Source organism: Numenius arquata, chromosome 25, assembly GCF_964106895.1.
Source record: "Numenius arquata chromosome 25, bNumArq3.hap1.1, whole genome shotgun sequence".
Lineage (NCBI taxonomy): Eukaryota > Metazoa > Chordata > Aves > Charadriiformes > Scolopacidae > Numenius > Numenius arquata.
The window spans coordinates 4,353,186-4,374,764 of NC_133600.1; the positions used below are offsets into that span (position 1 = coordinate 4,353,186).

The 21,579-nt window shown below is 47.3% G+C and overlaps 1 protein-coding gene across 2 annotated transcripts in view; it reads left to right on the plus strand.

Moving 5' to 3' along the window:
* The window catches only part of INSR (insulin receptor), a 57,838-nt gene that overhangs the window by 17,757 nt on the left and 18,502 nt on the right, over positions 1-21,579 (plus strand). For both annotated transcript variants that reach the window (XM_074163877.1, XM_074163876.1), the window contains 4 exons: positions 16,787-17,102; positions 19,036-19,181; positions 19,486-19,630; positions 19,889-20,103. In XM_074163877.1, coding sequence (XP_074019978.1) covers positions 16,787-17,102; positions 19,036-19,181; positions 19,486-19,630; positions 19,889-20,103 — 822 coding nt within the window. The remainder of the gene's footprint in view (positions 1-16,786; positions 17,103-19,035; positions 19,182-19,485; positions 19,631-19,888; positions 20,104-21,579) is intronic.

The following is a 21,579-nucleotide window of genomic DNA, read 5'->3' on the forward strand; positions in this document are numbered from 1 at the left end:
GAGGGCTGTTGGTGAGCTGGGAAAACAGCCCGTGGGGTAGCGGGAAGCTGCGGGGGCAGCGACGGGGACGGCCGGGACGTGCCCGGAGTTATTTCAGTCCCTGCTTTGATCCCAAGTTTGCGGCTGGAATTGCGTAAGGGGCCAAACCAGCACCCTGCGGCTCGGTCACCGGAACGCTGTAGATTACAGCCGCGTGCCTTCATCGTCTTTATCTAGATTTATTTTATTTATTTATTTCTTATTTTTCCAGATGGATGGTACTGGGCACTGCTCTGGCCGGGCTGACGTTGTTTGAGAGTCTTGCTTTTATTTTGGCTCGTGACATTTTAAAACAAACAGAGAATAAACTTAGGCTCTGCGTAGCTCTTAAACGTCGGCTGAGCGAGTATAATGTCTTCGGTTGAGTCTGGCTTCCTTGTGAATCTGTATTTAAATGAACTGAACAAACAGGGCAGGGTGCTCGGCACCTGTTCACATCCAAAAAGTTTTTTTTTCTAATGCGGAATTTCCTGCTCCTTTCTCTTCAAAACAGGGTCGGAATTGCTGTTGAGGAGAAGGACAGAGGCAGGGCAAGGGGATGCTGTGTACGAACAAGGAGCTTCTAGCTCAGTACCCTCAGTGTGAATTCCTTAATTTGAGAATGTGCTTTCTTACTTACCTGACCAGAAGCTGCCTCCTGGGCACCTCGAGAGGTTGGAGGCTCTGGGGAAGAAGATGTTTTGAAGGAAATCCCACAAAAGAGTTGGAAGGAAAGTCCGGTTAGGATAGCACTGAGCAGGATGCTGGGATTAATTTTCTTCTACGTGTTTTTGAAGAACTCGGGGTGTATGTGGTTTCGCTGGCATCACTTTGGTGCACTCCAGAAAAAGAAATGTGATTTTAATCTCGTGTGTTGGGTTAGAGGTGCCCTTTTTCAGGGATGTCAAGAAATACTGCTCCATTGTAATTGTAAATCAGGCAGTTTCAGCTTTTGCAGACACCAACTCCCACACCATAGTCGCTGAAGCACTGGCAGGTGCCGAGTGGTTGAGCTGTTAAATATTATAACCCTTGTTTATATGCAAGAATAATAAAGGTGACAGGAATTCAGCAAGATTGGTGGAGATTGTAAAATTTGCAAGGTCTTTTTAGTTGGGGAAGGGAAATTTCTTTAGTCTGTTGGTAGAACTACCCCAGTCTCCTGTTTTCTGTGCAATCTGAGGGCTTCTGGAGATGGGCACACCTTGGTGCTGGTCACTTGGGGTTCCTGCAGGATCGCGGCTGGTATGTGGCCATGCTGGAATTTCAGGGCCCTGACGCGATGAGCTGAGCCTCAGCTCGAGTTACAGCCAAAGACTGATGTGTTTTTAAGTCAATGCAGAGGGTTAAGGCGACTTGGGTAGCAACTTCTCTGATCCCTCTGGTCGGAGATCAGAGATGATACCTGCAGACCGAGCGGCGGTGAGGTCTGAGGTCGCTTGCTGGTTCCTTGTGCTTCTCTCGGTTCACTTTATCCTCAACCCTGAGCACGATTCCTCATTTAGTTGTTTTTTTGGGTGTGGTTTTTTTATTTTTAAAAGTTGGGTTGCCCGGGGCAGGGAGCAAGGAGGTTGGTCTCAATTTATTCAGCAAAATAAATCCTGCTGGACTGTAGGAGTGTGAGCAAGGGGAGGTTTGCAATGCTTATAAATACTTAAAGGGTGGGTGTCAGAAGGATGGGGCTGGTCTTTTCTCAGGGAATGGGCACAAACTTGAACATAAGAAGTTCCACCTAACCATGAGGAGGAATTTCTTTCCTGTGAGGGTGGCAGAGCCCTGGAAGAGGCTGCCCAGAGAGGTGGTGGAGTTTCCTTCTCTGGAGACGTTCAAACCCGCCTGGACACGTTCCTGTGGGACCTGCTCTGGGTGGACCTGCTTTGGCAGGGGGTTGGAGGAGATGATCTCCAGAGGTCCCTTCCAACCCCATATCATTCTGATTCTGTAGGGCATGGGAACAGGCATGGCTTGAAGTTGTGTAGCCATAATTTCCAACTCTATTTTTGACACCTTCTCTGGCTTTGTAGCTGCGGGGGGGTTAATTACATTAACAGCACATGGCGTTATTGCAATGTGAGGCTTTAAACCCACGGCAGGGGCAGCCAAGGAGCCGAAGGAGCCATGAGTTCGGTGTGGGAGAGCTTGGGCTCCAGGCAGGGTCTCGGAGGGGCAGGAGCCTTTCCTGCCCAGGGACAAGGGTTCGGTGCTGGGATGTAGCCTTCCATGGCAAACCGCAGGGCAATCTGCGTGACACCAAATGGGGTTGCCCCTGTGCTGGCTGATTTTTCCCCTATTGATGTGAAAAGGGCCGAGTCCGAGGCTGTGTGTTGGAGGGAAGGGTTGTTTGGTGCCTGCGGGAGAGCTGCGGAGCTTTGCTTCCCATAACGCCAGGAAGATGCCGTTCGCTTCCGAACTGTTTGCTCTGAAACATCTGAAAATAGCAACTGAGATTTTGACTAAGCAACCCGCAGCGAAAAACATCAAGTTCCAGCTATTGCACTGAGCCGAGCGTTTGGAAAGCTCTCGCTCAGAGGTTTCAGACGTCGGGCTAAAGCTCTGTCGGATTTTTATGGGTGAGAAAATGCATAAAGAGTGCTGGTGCTTGAAGGTGGGCTTGGACCCTGCTGCGCCGTTAAAGACACGATTGGAGAATCTTAGGAATGGTGCAGGAAGCGCTGCCCGTGTATCGGGTTTCCCAGGAATAAGGCACGTGCAAGTCAGCCGGCATCACGGGATAACTAAGCATTTTTCTGTTACCATTTTAAACATCGTTAGGCATCCACGTTGCATTACGACACCACGAGGATTTTAATACTCCACGGACAATCAATATTCATTACCCTTTGAGTATCGGACAAATATTTTTCTTGTCTCTTCTGCAAAGACAAAGCAATTACATTCTAAGGGTAGTGAAAACACTGGAGCGATGATTTAATAAACCAAATAGGACTTGTTTTTTCTGGTCGTCAGTCTTTTTCTGAATGTCATCTTTCTGAAGCGAGGCCGATCGCGCTGGATGTGTTTACACAGCTTCAGTTCGGGATGAGCGAGTCCAAGAGTTCCCTTGCAAGTACCCCTCGAAAGCTCCCAAAAGCCAGAGAGGAAATGGAGCTCAGTCTCGCCCAGTGGAGCCTCAACGCAGCTTAAAGGAATAAGACTTTTGTTTTAAAACCGTGTTTTGAAGCGAAGCCTTTAAAGCTCAATAAACTGTTTCTCTCTTTGTCCAATTCTGTGGATTTTGGGCTCGGGGAATCTCTGGGCGCTCGGTGTCCCTGGCAGAAGGGAAAGCCCATCATGCGGTAACGATCTTACCTGGAGACTGGGTGAAAAAGCAGTTAATGTGGAAACTGGTGCTTTATCTGAACCAACAACTCACCTCGTCATCAGGTTTAGCAAAATTATTAGATTAGCAAAAGAAACGCGCAGTGCAGGTTACCTTTTCCTCAGGCTTCTCTTCCAATAACCTTACTGCCAGGGCTGCTTAAATAATTCGTATAGTGTTTGGCTGCTCTTTCAGTGCTTAGATACCTAGTTCTAATAGGCTTACAGACTCGGTTTTTTTGACCAGAAACTTGGTATCTGCATCAAGCATCAGGTTTTGTTCTGGGGAGTATAAAATGTTCTCCTTTGAGCCTGTGCCGCGCGTGAATTTGGTGGGTGTGATAAGAAAAACGTCCTGGTGTTTTGCATGGCTGTGTTGGCCAAAGGAGGAGTTGCTGCGTGACGGCTCTTGTTGATCAGCGCCGGGGAAGAGCGTGTTGTTTTTCCACATGCTCTAATCTGTGATAACAAAAAAGAACTCCAGATTGTGTTTTTCAAACAGGCTTTTAGGTCCCTCGGTGCTCAGATTTGCCAGTGACTGTTCGCTGCGGCGATACGTCCATCTGCCCAAAGCCTGGTCCGAAAGGGCATGGTTACAAATACCAGCCTTGCTGTGATACTGAGCAGGACTATGGTGATAAACTGTCAAGTGTTTCTCTTCATACTAAGTGTTTTGCAGAGGATCCTGCGCTGGATGTGGACTGAGACCACCGATCCCTTCCCGGCGCTGCCGTTGCCTCTGGGGTGGCTCTGAGCCCCCTCTCTGCCTCGGTGGCCGTCTGTAATGGGGAGCTGATGGGAGCGACTTGCTGACGAGCTGGGCTTCGTTAAACTTCAGAGGGGAAGTGCCTCAAGGCAGAATTTAAGATGGGTTTAGAAAAACAACTGTCAGAAATGTCTTGGGTAAAGTACTTGATCGAGCCTTGGACGGGTGGATGGACTGGGTGGCATCTCATCCCTTCCAGTTGATGATTGCTCTCAGTAACTGCAGCTCCATGCTGAGATTCCAAACATCCACAGTTTGCTTAAGAAAAAGACCTTTTGTCTTTGGAGAAACTCTAGGTTTCTTGTAGAGGAGAGTCCCATCTCTTTCTGTTGCTGGATAACTTTTGTGTTATTTTTTTTCAGAGGACTCTATCCGTAAGTTTCCCCCTCTCGCAGTAGTTACCCTGTTTGGGGATCGCCAGGTGTCCGGCTCACTCTATGATATCAATTAGACCAGCTCTGAATAGTCTTAATTGCTCTGAAACGGACAATGCTGATGGTAACTGGTGATTAGACCACATCTTGACTCCTGTGCTGATAAACATCCGTGAGGCTGAAGCTTTTTAGCCACCCTGACGCGCCTGTGTGGTCCATGTTGGGTGAGCAGATCCGGTTCCTCTCGACGGCCCAGTGTAGGCTAATGGGCAGATAATGGGATCTTTGCTACTGCTCTACTTCCTTGCTATTGAAAAAGTGACTTCAGTGAGGGTCAGTTTTATTTTAAGTGTTTACCACGACAGAGGCAGGAAACAAAACAGTATTTTCATGATTCTGACAATTAACATTTGGAGCCATTAACTGTTGTGGAAGAAAGATTGAGAATCCAAGATCTCCCCTGAGTTTAATGTAACTTCAGAAGGTTCAGTTCCCTCGTTGTTAGCCTCTCCTTGTTGGGATGGCAAAACTAGTTTGGGATTAAATTCCTTCAGATTACAATTTTCTCTTGCATAATTTACGAGGCGAAATAGATTAATAGCTGTTACGGATTGCTTGTGCAACGGAGTTAATGGGTTTTGTACTCATCTATAGCCCTTTGTTTTTCCTTAGGGTTGTATTTGTGTGGCTTTTGGTCATTTTTATCATTTCTCGTTTAGCACTTTGATTAGAGCAGAGGGGTGTAGCACAGCGCACACCCTATAGACCAAAACTACAGGGATCGGTGTGTTTGTAATGAGAAGCTGTTAAATATAGATACCTGGATAGAGCTGATTTGGACAGTTTGTGCGGGGCCACGTATTATTCTACATCGAATTACTTGAAAACGGGCCTTGCTGGTACGCTGAAGATGACAAGGGCAAGTAGTAAATAAAAATACATTTCATAGAGAGGTCTCAACTGCTTGGCTCCGGGACTGCAAGCAAACAGTATCTATTTCAGTGCTGCTAAGTAAATTCTTATACCTCGAAATAAACTGTGCAGAGCATACTTACTGCTTTAGGGTGAAGGGAGGAGGGTGTATAAATTAGTGGGCATGAGCTGATGGGGCCAGAATGACTGGAGTAATTGAGAGAATGTTATATGGGCGCATATAATCCATGCGTTTGATACCAGTGTGCCTGGTAAGGAGGCACTGCTTACACTGCTCCTTTCCACAGTTCACATAGGATTCCGAAAAAGCTTGTTGTAGGTTCAGGGAAAACCACGACACGAATTAAGGTACCGGAAGATGTGCTTTACAATATTTAGATGTATCTCCTTGGGAAACGGATTTGGTGGCAGAAGGATGCCTGCGTTACCCTTTGGTGACTCCTTCTGTGCGCTGGCTGCTGGATGGGGGTGTCGGTGGTTTGGTCCCTGCCAGCCTCGGGTTGTGGTGGGGAGCGGGCAGATGCCCAGCAGCGCTTCTTCCAGGGGCTCTGCCTGCTCAGAGAGGCTGCTGGAGACCCGGAGCCACCTTCCCTTAGCTGTCCTCTCCGGGAATCAGCCTCTCCTGGCACCGAGCGAAACCCGTAACCCTTGGAGTGGCTGCAGTGGGACGGAGACTGGCGTGATGGGCTTCCCACCGCAGCTGTCCCCTCCAGATGCTCATCCTCCAGGTATTTCTCTGCACAGCTGGCCTTTGGGTGATATTTTAGCTTTCTCTCTCCTCATCCTCTTTGGGAGGTGAGGTCTGGAATGAGTTCTGTTCCTTCTTTTCAGTGTCTTCACCCACAAACAGAAATTCGACGTCAGTATCTATGTTGACAATTCATGACTGTGCTGTGAAATCTGTCCAGATTAAAATCTTAACCTCTGTCTGACATTTCTGTGTAGATCATTAGTTATCAGCTTAATCTCCTTGTGGTTAATCTTATACTTCCGCCCCTTTCATTACCTTTCTCTGTTATGGGCAGCTCTGCTTTCCCATTTGCTGTCAACTCTGAGTCCTTTTTGGTGGAGATTTGCTCTTATTTTGTGTGTCTGGGTTATGTTTTACGCGTTTTTTCACAGAACGTATCTAAAATGCAATCTTCCTTATCCCCACAGAGCTGAATGTGTCAATTTAGCTTTCATTCTTCCGTGCCTTGTTTACTACAACATCCTTCTCTGTGGCCTTGAGAAAAGCAATCTTATCCCGCTCTTATCTTTGCAGAAAGCAAAGGTTATACATTTCGCCTCGTGCTTTGATCATATCGCTCCTCATTTTCAGGACAGGCTTGGTAGGTAAAGTGAAGAGCTTGTGTTAGACCTACGTTTGGAAAAATTAGACGAGACCTGGTTCTTAGACCATCATCCTACATTGAAGCACTTCTGCGTGTCTCTGTTGGTCTCTGTTTCTCAGTAGAGCAGATACAAACTTCTGTTTTGGCCTGGTTTTGGACTCTTTTATGGCTTGTCTTGATGCAGCATCTTCTCTGATTAGGCACTAAACTGCTGCTTTCTTATTCTGGACAGTCCATGCTGTCCATCACAGAATCACATGGGGTTGGAAGGGACCTCTGGAGATCATCTCCTCCAACCCCCTGCCACAGCAGGTCCACCCAGAGCAGGTCCCACAGGAACTTGTCCAGGCGAGTTTTGAACGTCTCCAGAGAAGGAGACTCCACCACCTCTCTGGGCAGCCTCTTCCAGGGCTCTGCCACCCTCACAGGAAAGAAATTCCTCCTCATGGTTAGGTGGAACTTCTTACATTCAAGTTTGTGCCCGTTCCCTCTTGTCCTGTCGCTGGGCACCACGAGAAATAAATCGTCCTGCCGAGAAGCTTGTCCCCAGCACTGCGCTGATATGGTCATTGGCTCTTGGAGTGGAGATCTGTGCTTCAATATACAGTATGGATAGAGACTTTACACCCAATTACACCTATTTTTAGGACCTTTGTGGCTGCCTGGATCCCTGTGATTCTCTTGGCTCTTCTGGGATGGCACGGTGAGTGAGCAGGTTTGACCGGAGCAGGTTAAAGTGAACAGGGATGTTTGCAAGATGCTGTACGTCGGGAAGAGTAATATAGAGTTAAATATTAACGTGAAGCTTTCGTGAGGCTCCCAGGTGGCGTGTCAACCGTTGAATGATAAAAACAAATCCTTAGGTTGTAATAAGGATTGAAATTTAACAAACCATAACAACACAAAAAAAAAAAAAGCACCCGCGTGGCTGCAAGCAAAACAATGAGCAAAGCTTTACAGAAAAATGCCCCAAATTAACTCAGAAGATTCCGATCTTGGTCTAAATTGCAAATCCTCTGTTCTGATGTACAGAATGAACTACAATGTGAGGTGGCTGATGGGCCAAACTGCTTTAAAATTACCTACTCCTTACAAATCTCTCTGTTGGGTACAGCTGAATGTTTCTGCCCCTTTTTACAGGGACACAGATTTCACTTAGTGCCTCTTCAGCAAATAACCATCAGAAGGACTGAAGCTCAGAACCTTCCAGCCTCCCAGTGCTCAGGTACCTGAGGGACAGGAGTGGGAGTGGTGGCTTCTTAATCTTCTTTAATTATAAGCCATCAAAGGCGCTGACAGTATTGATTTGCATGGGGACGTAATATTTAGTGATAACTGGGGACTCCAGGTGTGGCCTGAAGGTGTAGCGTCATTTTTAGGGCTCGTGTCTTAAAGAAACCCAAGGCAGCGAGCGGGGGCTGGGGGTTATTTCTGGTCCCTCCTGCTGCTCTAAGCTCCCCTGTAATTTTGAACACAAAGTACAAGGAGCAGGGGCCATGTGTCTGCCAGGGAAGGGCACAACAGCAGTGCTGTAGGCACCGGGTGAAGTATTTACAGCTCCTCCTCGCTATCCTTGGGTGCACTTTGTGACACTTGGTCCGCCTTTAACAGTGCTGCTGTGTTTTCACATCACGCCCCGTGTTTTGGTATTTTGAGCTTGATTACCGAGGGTTTAGCCAGATTTCTGAGAGTTGTTTTTTACCTGCTTGGGGAATCAGCTTGATTGACAGGCTCCGGGAGAATGGAAACAGACCTAGTCTTGAGTTTGACTTTTTTATTATTTTGACTTTTTTATTATTTTGACTTTTTTATTATTTTGACTTTTTTATTATTTTGACTTTTTTATTATTTTGACTTTTTTATTATTTTGACTTTTTTATTATTTTGACTTTTTTATTATTTTGACTTTTTTATTATTTTGACTTTTTTATTATTTTGACTTTTTTATTATTTTGACTTTTTTATTATTATTTATTTTCTCAGCTTTGTCCCCAAGCTCTCGTCAGAGAAGGGTGCTTTGAGCTCCAAGTCCCTTTCATAAGGAGCTTCCTGCCGTGGTGTAAACACCACGTGCACGGCTTAAAATGCACAAAAGGGAGATGTTTCTTTGATCTTTATTCTATCTGGGCAGTTCTAGGCATACCCGAGTGGGAGGCATCCGCTTCTCCGTGTCAATAGTTGGGGTGACAGAGGAGAGCAGGAGTGAAAATCTTCCAGGGAGAGAAACAGAAAGGTCCAGAAGACGTGGGAAATGAGAGCCTGTCCTGGAGGTTTATTGGGAAGAGGTGAGGGATGTTCACTGCTGAGGTTTGTAGCCCTCAGAAGGGAGGAAGAAGATCCCATTCCTGAAAATAGGAGGTGGTAGTTGGACCGTCTTCCTAACTCCAGCCACGGATGTGAGCCGTGGAATCGGAAGTTACCTGGGGCTTTGTGCTCCTGGGCACAGGAACTGCGTAGTGTCCCTGGTGGGGTGGCTGGAGGAGCTCGTCTGCCAAGGTTATAACTTCTTCAGAAGATAAAGAGTGAGTGACCAAAGGCGTCATGGATCCATTGCAGTTGAGGGCTTCCTCCAGGCTTCATCATATTCAGATGACTTCTATAAAAATACATTTTAATAGATTGCATAAATAAAACCGTGGGTGCGTATAGATACGTGTCCGTAGATGTATGAGTTCATCTTGGTGTTTTCTGTATTCCTTGGCGTAATTTGCATATGAGTAAATGTCTCTATTCCAGAGAAACACTCCCCCAGCAGTTGTAGCACGGAAGATAATAGACTACTCTACAGTCGAAGCAGCAGAAGGTTGGCATGGAAGAGGCTGCCTTTCTAGAGACATCTCCCTTTATCCGCTCTTTTCCTCTATCAACAACGGAGCCCAACCTTTTTTCCCCCCTATCTCCATTCCACACCTCCTGTCGCAGACCTCTGTTCCCTCCGTTATCGCCACTGGACGAGGTGGCACGTGGCTCCAAACCCTTTTATCTTTCCTAAACTCACGTTTGCTGATCCTACCAGGTCCGGGCAACGGAACCAGCATCTCTGTTGGTTTGAGCTGTGCCGACTGCTCTTGGCTGAGACGATGCTTCTCGCGGGAAGCAGCCGAATGCACGGGGTTTGCAAATGGAATATTGGAGACGTTCCCCGTAGCTCCAAATAAGCACGTAACTTGTGAAAGGCTTGGGAGGAGAAACAAGTTTTTTCTTATCCTCGTTGATAGATGAGATAAGGGTTGAAATGTTGTCCTGAGAAATGTCAATGGGAAGAGTTTCCTTTACGTTTTAGCAACAGTGTGTTGTTTTTGGAAGTCACTGTCTATGGGAAGGGAGGCACCTGCAGTTAATTTTATCTGTTCCTGTGTAAATACGGACCTCCTAACGTTCCCAACTCGCAGTTCAGTGGGGTCGTGGCATTATGTACTGCGATATCTTATTTTATAAATAACACTTTAATTTTAGTGCTGATTGTAAAACCTTGAATTTATTTGGCGCTTTCTCCTTCCCGAGTTGGTGCTAAGAACTGAAGTCCTGCGTGTGGATCGCAGCATTTGAGTCCATGCTTTTTGGGGAGGGTTGTTCCTTGGGCTTCTTTGGCCTTGGGGAAAAGGGAGGGATAAATGTCAGAGCAGCGTGAATAAGTGACATAAAGTTTGCTGGAACATCTTGTGATATTTCCTGAATTTTGCTTGATAAGTACAGCCAGTGTCAGGCGTTGCTGGTGGTTTTTTTGAGAAGTGTGTTGACCTCTGTGTTTTTTTTTTGTTTGTTTTTTTTTTTAATTCTGTTCTAGTTTCTCCATTTATTTTGTAGATTCAGGAAGGTCTGGGAGAGCTACTGTTGTCAGTCTCCGAGGCGATCAAAAGTCCTTGTGCTCTTTACAGTCCAGGGGACCTTCCCAGGCACGTTACAGCCGCTGTGATGCCCTGAGAGTGGGTCGCCCCGGGCACCCCCAGAACTGCCACTGGTGGGGTTCAGGGGTTACATTTCTGCCTTTTTGGTCTGGGTGACATGAAGAAATAATTGAAGGACATAAGCCCCAGCGCAGAGGGGTTGGCAGTGCGCTGGTTTTCTTGCAGCAACCCTTTGCCAACCCACTCCACTATGGAGGTTTAGATTTATGCTGTAGTCTTCAGTGTACAGAGTTTTATTTAATTTTTAACAGCTCTTTTCAACCTTATGATACACTAATGCACTGGGATTAGGCGTCATCTTGACGCATTCAGATCAAATAAATGCTCACAAGAAAACAGATGAGTAAAAATATTCAAAATTGTTTTAGGGGTAAAAATTATGTTATAGAACTCTGTAACAAACACTATTTAATGACTTACTGAATTTGGAGTCTTCTTGACAGGAAGATAATGAATTAATCTTGAGGAAAAGCGATCCAGTAAAAAATGCTAGGTATGTATAAATGATTTAATACGCAGTTTTATAAGGAGGTAAGATTCATCTGGATTTCAATAGCAGCGATGCCGCTCAGCACTTGCAGAAATTCAGGAAACGAGCACAAACTCTGTAGTGCTAAATTAAGATCACACGCTTGCAACACACACACTCCGAGGAGTTACAGCCGTGGGCAATTAGTCCTTGGGTTTCCTTTTTTTTTTTTTTTTTTTTTTTTTGTTTAGAACCACGAGAACCCACTTCTACAGAGGTCATTATCGCGACTGTACAGTTAGGAAATTAAACTACAGCTCCCACTGCAGCCGTAACTCAAGTATTGTGTGTGTGAGTGTGTGCAGGGCTATTCGTGGGTAAATTTATGTGACAGATATTGCAGCCATTTACAGTAACGGGGGGGGGGGAAACAAACCCCGGGGAAAGGCAGAGCCCTCTGATCGTGTTTCTGTGGGGCTCTGGCTTTGAATTGGACGCGTGCGTACGTCATATAACATGACACGAACCCAAGCTCTGGCACCGGGCGATGCGTATGGCGGCCAAAACAAGCCATTTTCAGCTGTGTCAGTGCCGGCTCCGCGCTCGGCTTCCTCCTGGCCTTTTTCTCCCGCTTATAAATACGCCTCCAGAGCCAAACGCTCGCCGTGAGGAAAAAAAACCAACCAACCAACCAAACAAAAAACCAACCAAAAACCCAAAGCCAGTTAAATTGCACGAAGGCCAATGAGTTTTACGGCGTGGTGGGGTCCCGTGGGGGCGGTGGGAGGCGAGGGGGGGGGGGTTTGGGGAGCCCTGGTTTTGGCGGCTGGCAAGGGGTTAAGGGGTGTTTGCCCTGTTCGATAGCGGAGGGCTGGATGCCTCCCTGCGCAGGCAGCAAAGGCATTGGCTGAGGATGAGGGCGGTTCTCCTGCCGCAGTTGTTTTCTGTCCTGGACTTGGTTGGATCTGGAGCCTCCTAATTGCCTCCTCTCTAATCAAAACACAGCTCCTGTAATCCACCAAAAAGGCCCCGACGGCCCAAGGCGAGTTTGCTCCTTGCTGATCCTCTGGCCAAGAGGAGCGGCTTGCACGGGACAGGGCTGGTGGCCCCGGCCGGCCATCAGGACCCGTGGTGGCCCCGGCTGCCCCCGCTGACCCCCGTTCACATGGACGGGGCTCGTTATTGCAGGGTGGAAAGATGAAGTCGATTCATGAGAGTTCGGTCCCAAACTGTCCGTCCCTGTACAGTGTATTTTGCAGCATCTTGTTCATACACATGGTTTAGAATTTCTTAATTAACTGTGTACCGTTTATTATCGTACCCAAACCACCACCCGTTTGAAACTCAGTCCAGCTCTCCCAGGACACTGCCGTTCAAACCCATCCAGAGGATCCTAAAGGAGCAGCAAAACTTACCCTGGGCGATTTTTCTTATTTTTTCTCTCTTTTTCTGACCATTCCCACTTATTGTTTCGTTAGCAGAAAGGAAGAAAGCAGACCTAACACAAATGGTTTTAATCGTACTTAAGTATTCAGACAAACCCCGTTTATTAGCTGAACAGCTTAATGCTTAATTGACTTGCCTGATAAATACGGATCTCCTGGTTACCCGTGTTGGCTCAGGAGTGTGTTTACGGTGTCAGTGTGTTTTGTTTCCACCTGAAGCACAGGGACGTGGCGAAACGACGGGGAGCAGAGGTAGAAATTCCTTTGCGCTGACTCTGCTGCCTTTTGTCCCCCCCAGCTGGGCCTCCGCAGCATGAAGAAATGTCAGTTTGAATCTATAATCAGCAAGGTTTGTAAAATGCATTGTTTCCTAAGTCTTTGGAGCCGCTCTAGCTACCTGGTTAAATATTTATTCACCCCTGGAACAACAGGTTTGAACCTCCGCGTTGGCTCCGTTTCTCCCCCATCCAGGGCAGATTAGTTAAGCGTTATGTTGTTTGCCGTCTTGGGGACGGGGGTTTTAAAAGTCTCCTTCTTAAAGATCCGATGAAGAGGTTTCGTGGCTGCCATGAACAGTTTTGCTCTGGTGCTGAAGCACTTTTTCCCACAGCAGCTTTTATGGTACAGCGTGGTGCCCCAGAGTAGCCGTTCCCTCCTCTCTCACCAGGATTTATGAAGTTCCCTTTTGAGTTTCAACCTCTCTGGCGAGGAATGAAGAGAGTTGACTTTTTTTCCCGAAGAGAGTTGACTTTTTTTCCCCGTGCTGAGAGGGAGGCACCGCGTTCTCGGGGCTTTCACTAAAGGCTGAGGCTGCGCAGAAGCCGTGTCTAAGGGTACCCTCTGCCTCCTCGGTTTGTACCAGACCCTGCCCCAGCTACAAAAGTGGGATCTCATCGCTAAGAGGCGAATCTACATGGGACAGTGACAATTACTGGGGTGTGCAAACCTCGATGAGGATGAGACAATGAGGTGCGCTTGGTCAGCACAAACCTATTCGATGTTGTCTTGCAGGGAAAGCTTAAAGTGGCAGCAAAAAAACCAAAAAGAACCTCCAAAAAACCCTACATCTGAGCCATCCGGAGTCACAGAACCTGGATGCTGTAGTAATAGTTATAAGAAGCGGTTATGAAAGAGGTTTCTACATGACTTTCAGGTGCTTTCTAGCATGCACACATTGATAATGTCATAGAATCCTAGAATGGTTAGAGATGGAAGGGACATTAAAGATCATCGAGTTCCAACCCCCCTGCCATGGGCAGGGACACCTCCCACCAGACCAGGTAAGGAATCTCTTCAGGATCTTGTGTAATGAGGATTTGCACGAAAAAGTGATTGACAATTTCTGGTCTTGAGTGCTTAATGGAAAAAAAAGGTGTTGCCTTGGCTGCTTTGCTTTCTTCAAGCTGTCTTTTTAGACATCAAAAGCTCATAGAACAGGAAAAAGAGAAACGTTAAGAACAGTTTAAAAATAGTTTAATTGTCTCTTCTGAAAACCTTTAGAGTTGAGAATTTAAACAGTTTCTGCCCTGTGAATATTGGCAGCTGAGTTCAAAACGTGTAAATAAGCGTCGGGCTTTGAAGATTAGTTTCCATAACAAATTAAAAAAAAAAAATAACAAAAAAACCCCAACCCCCCCCCCAAAAAAAAACAAACAAAAAAAAAAACAAAAAACAAAACAAAAAAACCAACCATGTGGCTTAATGTGAAATAGGTGCCGTGTGTCACTGGGGGTTTTGCATGAGGACCAGCTTTTCCAAATTTCCCGTCTGCTCCCCCCACGCCTTGAGAAACAAAGGGTGTCTTTTGAGTATTTTAAACCTTGTAGTTCTTAAGTGTGAAGCAGACCCGGGAAAATACCCCTTTGCAGGAAGCGCAGATATTTGCACAAACCATTCCGAGGTGCCTTCACCGTAGGAGTTTATTCCCAGCCGGATCTAACCCCACTCCAGGGAGGCGTTTGCAGCGAGCGATGGCACCAGCGAGCGTAGAAATCCTGGCAAGGCATCGGTGTGTCGGTGCTCACATAGGGATATTGGGAGGTGTGTAAGAAATAGCCCAGACTTTTTCCCCCCCCCCCCCCCCCCCCCCCCCGTAAACCTTGATATTTTAGACTGGAATTAGTAAGTCTGATAGCGTTTTGGACTAAATTCTGGAATTTTCTATCTTGGGTTTTTCCGTTGCCAACATTTCTAATAAACCGCAGCCATGACATCTGTTGCTAAGACTGTTCTCCATCTGGGGCCTGGTAAAGAATGTATAGCCGTGCTTTTAAAACAAGCCTCTCATTTTCTATTTACTCCAACACAAGGTATCATCTGCAATTTGTGTCTGTTTGGCTGTTGCGTTTCCATCGGTTATTGATTGTGACAGGTTCACCAAATAAGATCTATTGCTAGAAAAGGGCAAAAAGTAGGTCAGCAAAAAAGCAAAGGAATTTGAAATGCGCTCCCGTGTTTCTGGTTCGTGGAGAAATCTTGGGGAACGCGCAGGGGAAATACCTGCGGGGAATGACTGACGTGGAAGCCGTCAGACATCTGAGATTAAATTAACCTCGTGATAGAATTTCAACCTCATCCGTTTCATGTTTCTTCAAAGGATTTATCAGCCCGGTTGCTCATCTTTGCCACCCCCTCCTACTGCAGCCACTGCTGCTTACTCCACGAAGGGCATTAACCGCTTCAACACACTTCGTTCTGCAATCCTTTAACGGGGGGGGGGGGGGGGGATTTTCTTCCTAATCAGAATTGGGGATTAGATCGTCAAACCCTCGGTGTCGCGCTGTACCGTGGATCCCACGCTCTGCTCGCTTAGTGGGATAAACCTAGACCACGCTCCACTCTTGGTCTGCTCACACACGTTAGCCAGAAATTAAAATTAACATTTTGAGCCCCTGAACATCGGTGTGTCTGAGACCTCCCCAAATAAAGCCCCTCCTGCTTCAACACCAAATGTTGGACAGAAAGCTTGGGAGATTTTGAGGCAGATGGTGTTAATTCAGCGTGTAGTTGGTGGTTCTGGCCAGCGTGGATCTCGGGAGGACTCGTCTCCTCCTCCCTTCGCCGAGGGCGCTTGGGGCAGGACGTCGGAAGCCGTTCAGATGTGCCCTCAGACAAAACCCTCCTGTTTGGTGAGAAGAAGGTGATTTCTTAATCTGCGTCTCGGCAATTCACAGCTGTAGCCCGAAGGTTGTTTGCCACCATCAATAAACTCAGGCCCATGTCCCCGTCCCTCACGTGAAGTCCTTCCTCTCGCTGTTGAAATGGCTGCGTCAAAGCCCAACCTGGCTTTGGTCCTTCCTCTTCTGGTGGTGATTCCAGTTCTGTTCTGTCTTCTCTGACTTGAAGTTTTGTGGCGTGTTCCGGATTAAGCAGTTGGACTTAATTGCTTTGGTGTCATTGCAATGGTTGAGACGGAGCGTGAAGGGGCAGAGGGACAGGACTGTCCTTCCCTGGGAGCTTCTCTGGGGGTGCTGAGCCCCCCTCCAGCTCCTCGCTCGGCATCAGCTCTGAGCTACGCTGCTGCTTGGTTTCTATTTCAAAGCCCAAACCGCTCATTAAAAGTATCGTGAGGCACTAAGTAATGGGTAATTAAAAAGTAAACCATAAAAACCTCAAGCAATAACACTTGGGGGTGCCCTTCTTTTTGGACTTGCTGGGAGAGTCACTGAGGAGGTCCTGGGCTGGAGGCTTCCTCTAGGGAAACTGGTGACAGATAGGAAGCAAATCCAGATAAAGCTGAAGGGTTATGTAAAAGTATCACTGGACATGAGTTATTTGCATCATTACTGTGGGAACATCAGTTTTTTAAACTAAGAAACGAGAATCTTTGGGCTGAAACTGTCTGTCCCAGGCTGGGAGGTTCTCGCTGTAGAGTCTCATCACTTCTGGGCTTCAGAAATAGCGTTGGAGTCACCAAAGCTCTCCCGGGAGCCTCGTAGCACTGGAGCCAGAGAAGAGGAAAACCAGGTTTTCTCTTTTTGAAGATGAGCATTAATGAATTGTGAGTGTGAATGATAACACTCTTCAAAAATTTTCTTAAAATTTGGAATTTACATGGAAAAGTGGAGATGAGGCAGACGTCTGCACTTCATGGATGCCTCTTTGAAAGGAAGGTTGCCAAACCAAGAAGGATGAGGTGTTGTGGCTTGTACACCTTTCCCTGTCCTGCATCACTGGGTTGTCCTGTGATATTCAGTTGCCTTTTGTCTTTTCTCTTCCCAGTTTGTCCAGCTGCCTGCAAGTCCCAAGGCTGCACTTCCGATGGTCAGTGCTGTCACAGCGAGTGTCTCGGGGACTGCACGGAGCCCAACAACCCTGAGAAATGCGTGGCTTGCCGAAACTTCTACCTGGAAGGCAAATGCGTGGACACCTGCCCCCCCGGCTACTACCGCTTCGAGGGGTGGCGTTGTGTCACCTTCAGCTTCTGCCAGGAACTGCACAACAAATGCAAAAACGCCAGGGAGTCGGGGTGTCACGTCATCCACAACAACGAGTGCGTTCACGAGTGCCCGTCGGGGTACATCATGAACTCCAGCAAGTAAGTACCAGCGTCTGCAGGTCAAGATTCCACGCTGTCAGTTTTTACGCTGTGCTTTGCTCTCGCTTGGGCAATGACTTTGTGTTCGGTGTCAAGACCAAGAAAAGTTTCTGGCCTTGGAGTGGCTGTGACAATTACCTGGTCCGCTTTAATATGATTTGCAAACTAATACCTTGCTAATTCAAGCCATTAAAAAGAGGACAGGTCTACCTACCGTGTGCAGGTAGGTTGTTCTTCCCTCGGCTTCCCTTGTTTTCCTCTCCAGTTTGGAAAAAGTGGGAGAGGGAGATTGAGGGGAGAGGACAAGGGCAGCATCCTCAAGCTGGAAGGGTCTTTGTGATCGAGTGGGGCAAGGGAGGGTCTTTCTATAATCGAGGGAGATGGGCAGTGGAGGGGCTTTAGTGGCCCTGCTTCCCGTCCCCTCCAAAGCAGACCTCGGGCTAGAAAGCCTTGCTATTAAGCAGAGTAGGCAAAAGTCACGTCTAATGAAAAAAGCGTAGCGTATTTTGAGTGGGTCGTTCTCAGAATATCTGTCCCTCGTCCCTGTAATTACTTTCATTGGGCAGGTTCAAGCTGTGCCAGACATAAATGGACAGTGTAACAAACAAGCATGAATCAAAGCAGGGAACAGCCATTCTGTCTATTCCCAGGGTTTTTCAACAAAGGAGTTAAATAATTTATGTTGCTGAGCTGTTTATCACTGAAAACTTTGTTGTTTGCCCCACAATAATATTATATATTGTGATGAGTCAGATTTCCTATGAATATTGGTAGCTTTGTGCTCGCATGTGTTTGCTCCTGCTGTAATAATTTCAGGGAATTCACTCGTAACGGGACTTTTTATTCCATTTCCTGTTTTGCTTTTCAAAAGAATGAACGAGCAGCCCCCAAAGCTGGTGTGCTGTTTGTGTAACAGCCGCCATCGCCGCTCTCCTGCGCCGGTCCCAGGCTGCTGGCAGTGGGACCTCACGGCGCTACTCCGTGCTTTTCCTAGAGCATTTATTTCTCTGAACGAGTTGGGAACACATTCTTGGGGTGTTATGACCAGGGCAAGCGATCGTCTTGCTGCCATTTAAGAAGTATTTCCCCAGAGCACAAAGCACGTGCTTGCTTGCCTTTTTTTTTTTTTTTTTTTTTTCTTTTTAATAAAGCAACTTTATGTCCAGTCCTTAATCAGAGGGTTCCCAGACGAACGGCCAGCTCTCCGCTCATTAATTACATGTTTTGTTAACCATCTTGGGATGGAGACTGGACCTGGGTTGCTCGATCTTGAAACCCCTGGTGTGTATAGCACCGAGCAGCGTTGTGGTGGAGGGGCTATTCAAAATAGTCAAAATCTCTTCATTCTGGTTTCTGTTATGTAGGAAGGGCCAGAATAATTAGTGTTGGAAATGTGGAAATGACAGCCTGCCAATATCTGAAGGGAGCTACAGGAGAGCTCGAGAGGGACTCCTTGTCAGGAAGTGTAGTGACAGGACAAGGGGTAATGGTTTAAATTGGAAGAGGGGAGATTTAGATTAGATATTAGGAAGAAATTCTTCACTGTGAGGGTGGTGAGGCACTGGAACAGGTTGCCCAGGGAAGCTGTGGCTGCCCCATCCCTGGAAGTGTTTAAGGCCAGGCTGGATGGGGCTTTGGGCAACCTGCTCTAGTGGAGGTGTCCCTGCCCATGGCAGGGGGGTTGGAACTCGATGATCTTTAAGGTCCCTTCCAACTCTAACCATTCTATGATTCTATAATTTAAAGAATTATCAGCAGTTATTTGGAGTTCCTAAGAGCCATGTGGTCTTAAGACCCCCATTCACTGCAAGTGAATCCCCTGCCATAACGTGGCTTTGAATTGATTACTCTGTTTTTGAGAGCTGCTGGGGACCCCCCAGGTGACATCCCGCCAAAGCATCCCCTCTGCATCCCCGACTCTCTTCTTTTCCAGCTTGCACTGTACGCCCTGCGCCGGGCCCTGTCCCAAGGTTTGCGACTACGGGAAGGAGAAGACCATCGACTCGGTGACATCGGCCCAGGAGCTCCGAGGCTGCACGGTTGTTAATGGCAGCTTAGTTATAAATATCCGTGGAGGAAGTAAGTCCTGCAGGAGTTAAGGGGTAGGGAGCGCTGGGTGTCAGCTCAGTGGATGTGACACCTTCCGGGAGCTGGGACACTTCTCTTTTGCTGTGGCCACTCTGAATCCTGGAGTGATTCAGAAGAATAACCACAAAGCAAAGGCTCTTGTGATATTCTTTCGGGGTTTTTTTTTTACTAGCTGTTTTCTGTAAGTTCTTAGGAATGAATGTAAAGCAGTTCTATTTAATATATTTGGGCTCTGATATCAGTGATTTTTCTCTGTGATACCAGAAAACTGAAAGCAGTGTTTTCCTCTCCACAGACAACATAGCAGCGGAGCTAGAAGCGAATCTTGGCTTGATAGAAGAAATCTCAGGTTACCTCAAAATTCGCCGGTCTTATGCTTTGGTTTCTCTTTCTTTTTTTCGTAAACTACATCTGATTAGAGGCGAAACGCTAGAAGCTGGGTGAGTTTTTTCAAAAGGTGCTTTATTTTAATGCTGTGAAGTGTAAGGAGTGCCGGTGCTATCAGGGTGAATCTGTATCGGCAAACAATTCCTAAGTTATTTTTGAATGCTCTGCTCCCCCCTGCCAGGGGAGACGGTTTGCGTTCATTTTCCTTTGGTGTCTGGATTAGTGCATGAGAAAGAAAGAGTTTTCAGTGGATTGTGCCCCTGATTTCAGTGGATTGCACCCCAATGCACATTTTCATTCTCTGCTTTCAGGAATTACTCATTTTACGCCTTGGATAACCAGAATCTTCGCCAGCTCTGGGACTGGAGTAAACACAACCTCACCATTGCACGAGGCAAACTCTTCTTCCATTACAATCCCAAACTGTGTTTGTCGGAAATCCACAAGATGGAGGAGATCTCTGGGACTAAGGGGCGCCAGGAACGGAACGACATAGCCCTGAAGACGAACGGTGATCAAGCCTCATGTAAGAAAGTCTCAGGATGCAGCGAGACTCGTGTTGTTTCCCCTCCCTCTGCCTTGCTACCCTCATACTCTCATTTCTCTCAGCCCAGCCCAAGATGTTTTTCCGGGGACTGTCCTTGTCCTTTGGGTAAAGCTCCCGGTGTGTGACTTGCCACTTGCTTGTGGCCTGCAGTGCCATTGTCAACATGCCACGAGTAAAAGTACTTCTGGGTTCTCCGTCTGGCCAGGAGCCTGCTTTGCCAACCGTGGTCTTCAGAAGTTTGCTCTCTGTGTGCTCAGCTGTGAGTTTTTCAGGGCTGAGCAGATTGTTGTGCCTTTTTGAAGAGTTTAGCACGACGTAACCTCAGCCCGGCCTGGGACTTCGTGTTACTGCCGAGTACCTGATTAATAGTCATAATCTTCTTTTCCCATGCCATGAGGTGACAGTGCGCACACAGAATAAACATAGTAGAGAAACAGGATTTCCACCCATCTCTGGAGCCATGTGAGCCAGTTGCCATGACAACAGTCGGAGAAATTTTTCCAACAATTTCTGTTACGCTTCTCAGAGGTTTTTAAGCTAACAGCTTTCTTCAAAAACAACGATAAGACAACGCCTGTGTCAGCATGACTGAGGAGCAAACACACAGTGTTGCTTTATGCCCTAGCTAGAGTCGTGCTGCTGAAGATGGAGTTTTGCAGGCACTGATTTTGGCAGCCACGCTGCCATAAGCACGTCCCTTCTGCACCCCCTGCCCCGCTGTTTATTCCCGTTCCGTGTCACACACGGTCCCCTTCCCCTCTTTGTGCCAGTAAAACTCTTACGGGGCCGCATGGTGAACCAGACTGTTGAAGTGGGTATAATACGGGGTGAAAAATAGCAAGCCATTTCTGCTTTCTTGCTCTTGGGTTGTGTCATCGCTCTGCTCCGATTTATCGTCAAACCCCCTTCTCCCCCCCAAAAAAAGTTCTACGTGCAGGGACAGGAGCACACATCGGTTGACACATTAGGCTCTTAAGCAGGTATTGCCACCAATACTCTCAGCATTAATTAAACACCCGTTTCAGTCCCTTGCACTTCGGTTCCTTGCTCTTTTTACCGCTTGCAGCGTGGATTAGATCCTCCTGTGGCTGCGCTGTTCCTCCGCCGTCGGTGACAGCGCTGCTCGAACAGCCCCTTCCCCGGTTCTGCCCTTCTTGTGCTGATGCAGCCATTTGTGAGCAGCCTTAGAAAGTGAAGATCTTGCAGCTGAATCAGTTTCCTGATCTGGTTTGCCACACGTCAACACGTGCGGCCGCGCCAGCTCTGTGGGGAGAAGGGAACGTAACGACTGCCTCCCTAAAAACTGGCAGTGCCGCTGAAAGAACACCCTGGAGCCGTCCCCCGGGGGTGTCACAGAGGGAAGGAGCTACAAGGAATTAGCAGCCTGTAAAGGTCATCTCTTCCCGCGAGACACATTTGTGGATGAGAGTGAAATTGGGGTTCAAACCCAGCTCT